A 3,962-nucleotide genomic window follows, 5' to 3' on the forward strand; every position below is an offset into this window, starting at 1 on the left:
CCCTGCCCTGTGTATCAAATTATTTTTAAAAATTAAACTTTTGCTTTTTTTGTCACAGTTAAGAGAAAGAAATGATAACTTAAAAGCTGAAAATAACAGCTTGCAAATCATACACCTGCGAAGGGTTTTGTAATTAAAATATCTAAAGAACTCTCCAACCTCAATGAGAAGGAAACAACCTCACCAGAAAAAAGAAAGTTATTATAGCAGGCACTTCACTAAAAGATGGATATATAACAAATAAGCATATGAAAAATGCATTAAAATATTTGTCATGAGGTAAGTACAAATTTAAAACAATGATATATCACTACTTGCCTATTAATATAGCAAAGCAAAATAAAACAAACAAAAAATCTGACCATGCCAAATATTGGCCAAGATTAGGAGAACTGTAATTCTCATATACTACTGGTCAGAGTGTCAAATGTTACAGTTATTTTAAAATACAGGTTGACACTGTATTAAAAAGTTAACTATTCATCTATGATCTGGTCATTCCATTTCTAGCTATTACCTAAGATCAAATATTGGTCTAATATTTTCCAGTTTAAAATGTATGGCACTTATATAATATAGAAAACAATGAGTTAAGTTGTTTTCAGGATTGGAAAAAGTAGAAGTTTGTATGAGATGTAAAAACATTGGTGAAAATGGAGAAGAAAAGCATGAAATATAGAGAAGAAAAAGTGTAATTAAAACAACTGTATGAGGGTAAATCATTTAGAGAAGGGCAATGTGAGATGTACAAAAAAAGTTCTGATTCTACTTTGTTAAATTCCTCTTACCTAAATTTTAGGTCTGCAAGGTTAGATTGAATTCACCAGTCCATTTCATTTGGGATGTTATAACCCTTTGGGGGTAGAAGAGCTATGGTACCTAAGAGAAAAATTACCCACTTCACACTTTCTTGGGGATCCTACCAGCCATAAAAGTAGTAAACACCTGTGATCACATATTATCTTCCTCTAGAAATAAACAGACACTCCCAGAAGTCCAGTCTGAACTATAAATCCCACATGCACATTGAAATTATTGTTTCTGCATAAAACTCCCCATTATCCAGGCATTGCTTGTCACCAGCAGTGGGAAAATGTGTATCTAAAGAAGGGATTTTTACCCTCAAAGATAAAGAATCAGGTCTCTATTTTTCCAAGTTTATAAAACAAAAGGAAATTTTATATTATATTATATTATTTATTTTATTTTCAAAATCAGACAAACCTTACTAGAAATTAGAGGATCATAAAGTAATCTAATTTGCCACATCTCTCAAAATATTTCAATTCTCTCTTAATGTCTGCTATCTTCATCTCAAAATACAATAGTTCTAGCTTTGTTCTCAGTGGTTTCCCTGGCCTAGAAGTCAACTATCTCTGGTTCTCCATCCCCTTTTCCATCATCTATGCTGTGGTTCTCTCAGGGAACTGCCTGGTGCTGCATGTGATCCGGACTGAGCCGAGCCTGCACCAGCCCATGTTCTACCTCCTGGCCTTGCTGGCCCTCACTGACCTAGGCATGGGGCTGTCCACAGTGCACACGGTGCTGGGGAGCTTGTGGGGGTTTGTTCAAGAGATCAGCCTGGATGCCTGCATTGCCCAGTCCTATTTTATCCATGGTTTGTCCTTTATGGAGTCCTCTGTCCTCCTCGCTATGGCTTTTGATCGCTACATTGCCATTTGCCACCCATTGCGCTACTCCTCCATCCTAACTAATGACAAAATCATGAAAATTGGGGTGGCAATCTTATGTAGAAGTACTTTACTCATACCTCCAGTCATCATTCGCCTAAAGTTCTTAAATTATTGCCGTCCTCACATCCTTTCTCACTCTTTCTGCCTGCACCAGGACTTAATTCGGATGGCCTGCTCAGATATCCGCTTCAACAGCATCTATGGTCTGGCCCTGGTGGTCAGCAACCTGCTGTTGGATTCAGTGCTCATACTTGTGTCCTATGTCATGATCTTGCACGCAGTCCTCGCTATTGCATCACAGGAGGAGAGACTCAAGTCCTTGCAGACGTGTGTATCACACATCTGTGCTGTTTCAGTTTTCTACATCCCAATCATTGGTCTGACCATGGTGCATCGCTTTGGGAAGCACCTCTCACCTTTGGTTCATGTGTTCATGGGCAACATCTATATCCTTTTCCCTCCCTTGATGAACCCCATTATTTACAGCATCAAGACCCAGCAAATACGAAGGAGAATCCAGAGACTGTTTTACTGGAAAGAAATATGTTGAGATCAAATGTGCATATATTTGAAAGTCAACAAGTGAAGATCAAAAGGGTAAGAATCAGTGTATAAATAAAAATAAATTTAATGACCCATATTTGGACAAAGTTTTATATGTTGCAAATACTTTCACTTTTTTTCCACAGCCATCATAATTCAGTGACATTGACATGGGTTATATTGTAATTAATTGTATAAATCATTATATACATATATGTATATAGTAAGCTGAGAATCACATTAATGTATCAGGCATGTTAGCTATTGAAATTCATGTGTTATGGCCACTTGAATGAGGGTAGTTTTGGATTCATTCAATATGGAAAATGTAAATTTTACAAGTTAATGTCTTTCAGGTAATTACTAAGGTATCAATAATTGTCTTAGTCCATTTTTACTACTCTAGGCAACATTCTTGTTTATTGTTTAGCCATCACCCATGCTATCCAGTTTTTCCACATGATAATGTAATGGAGTAAGTAAGCAAGTAAGCATCACAGGGAGACTGGACTGTTTGGATGATTTATAAGACAATGTAACAAACTAACAACAAAAAACTAATGTGATCCTATTTGCCCACCACTCAAACACTCTTTCATCACTTGTATTACATGAATAGTAATTGAACTGGAGTTTTAGACAACCAGTAATTGCTGGAGTAGAAAAAAACATACTTTTGTGATCAGTTTGTTTATCTAAATAATAATACCAATGGCAATTATCATTTGAAAACCACTTTAAAGTGTTTATTATGAGTCCATTTCTCATTTAAAGCTTAGTCTCAAGTGAAATAAGCTAGTCATAGAAATACAAGCACTAAAGGATTTCACTCATATGTGGAATCTAATGAACAAACTGAACTAACAGCAAAATAGAGACAGGCTCATAGATAGAGAGCAGACAGACAGCTCCAGGGGTGTGTGGGGTGGAAGGATTGAGCAAAAAAAAAAAAAAAAACCTTCATGGATACGGACAACAGTGTGATTTTTGTCATATACTTTGCCTTTAAGACTAAATCATATAGCCCTGGATGGTGTGGCTCAGTGGACTGAACATGGGCTGTGAACCAAGGGGTCTCCAGTTTGGTTCCCAGTTGAGGCACACGCCTGGGCTGCAGGTCCCCAATACTGGGCATGGAGAGGCAACCACAGATTGATGTTTCTCTCCCCGTCTTTCTCCTTCTCTTCCCTACTCTCTAAAAATGAATAAATAAAATCTTTAAAAAAGAGTAAATCATATAAATTAAATCATAATGTAATCTTTTATATCTGGAGTCTTCCCTTGCAATAATGCTTTTGACATTCATTTTTGTTGTCTGTATTCACAGTTTATTGTTAAATCCTACCTTGTATCACATACTACAAATTTATTTATTCACCAATTGATGGGCATTTTAGTGGTAAATAATTTTGATTTTGAATAAAGCTGTTATAAGGATACACAGCTTATGGATGTCAAAGTATTTCCTCAAAATTGGTATTGTTTATTTTTAATGTTTATATCTTTACAGTTAATAATACAACTATCACAGCAATAATAATAGTCATAAATAGTGCTTAGTTTACATTTATCAGATGCCTATTATACATCAGTCACCATGGAAGCACTCAATAGTGATTCTTGCTATTAACTCTCAGAGCAAATTTATGAGGTAAATCATAGTCATATAATTTTGCAGATAAGGAAGTTGAGGGAAATGGATTTTAAATTAGGAGAAAACAGAGG

At 35.8% G+C, this 3,962-nt stretch overlaps 1 protein-coding gene across 1 annotated transcript; it reads left to right on the forward strand.

Annotated features, from left to right (window-relative positions):
* Positions 1-1,284: 1,284 nt before the first annotated feature.
* On the forward strand, positions 1,285-2,244 carry LOC118982872 (olfactory receptor 51V1-like). The gene has a single exon (XM_037040025.1). The coding sequence runs from the start codon at positions 1,297-1,299 to the stop codon at positions 2,242-2,244; it is 948 nt and encodes a 315-aa protein (XP_036895920.1). The 5' UTR covers positions 1,285-1,296.
* Positions 2,245-3,962: the final 1,718 nt, after the last annotated feature.

This window comes from Sturnira hondurensis, unplaced genomic scaffold (genome assembly GCF_014824575.4).
Source record: "Sturnira hondurensis isolate 20B ecotype Veracruz unplaced genomic scaffold, ASM1482457v3 Scaffold0002532, whole genome shotgun sequence".
Lineage (NCBI taxonomy): Eukaryota > Metazoa > Chordata > Mammalia > Chiroptera > Phyllostomidae > Sturnira > Sturnira hondurensis.

Bases quoted from the DNA above. Each gene is read 5' to 3' on its own strand.
- LOC118982872 (XM_037040025.1), top strand. From the start codon at position 1,297: ATGTCTGCTATCTTCATCTCAAAATACAATAGTTCTAGCTTTGTTCTC.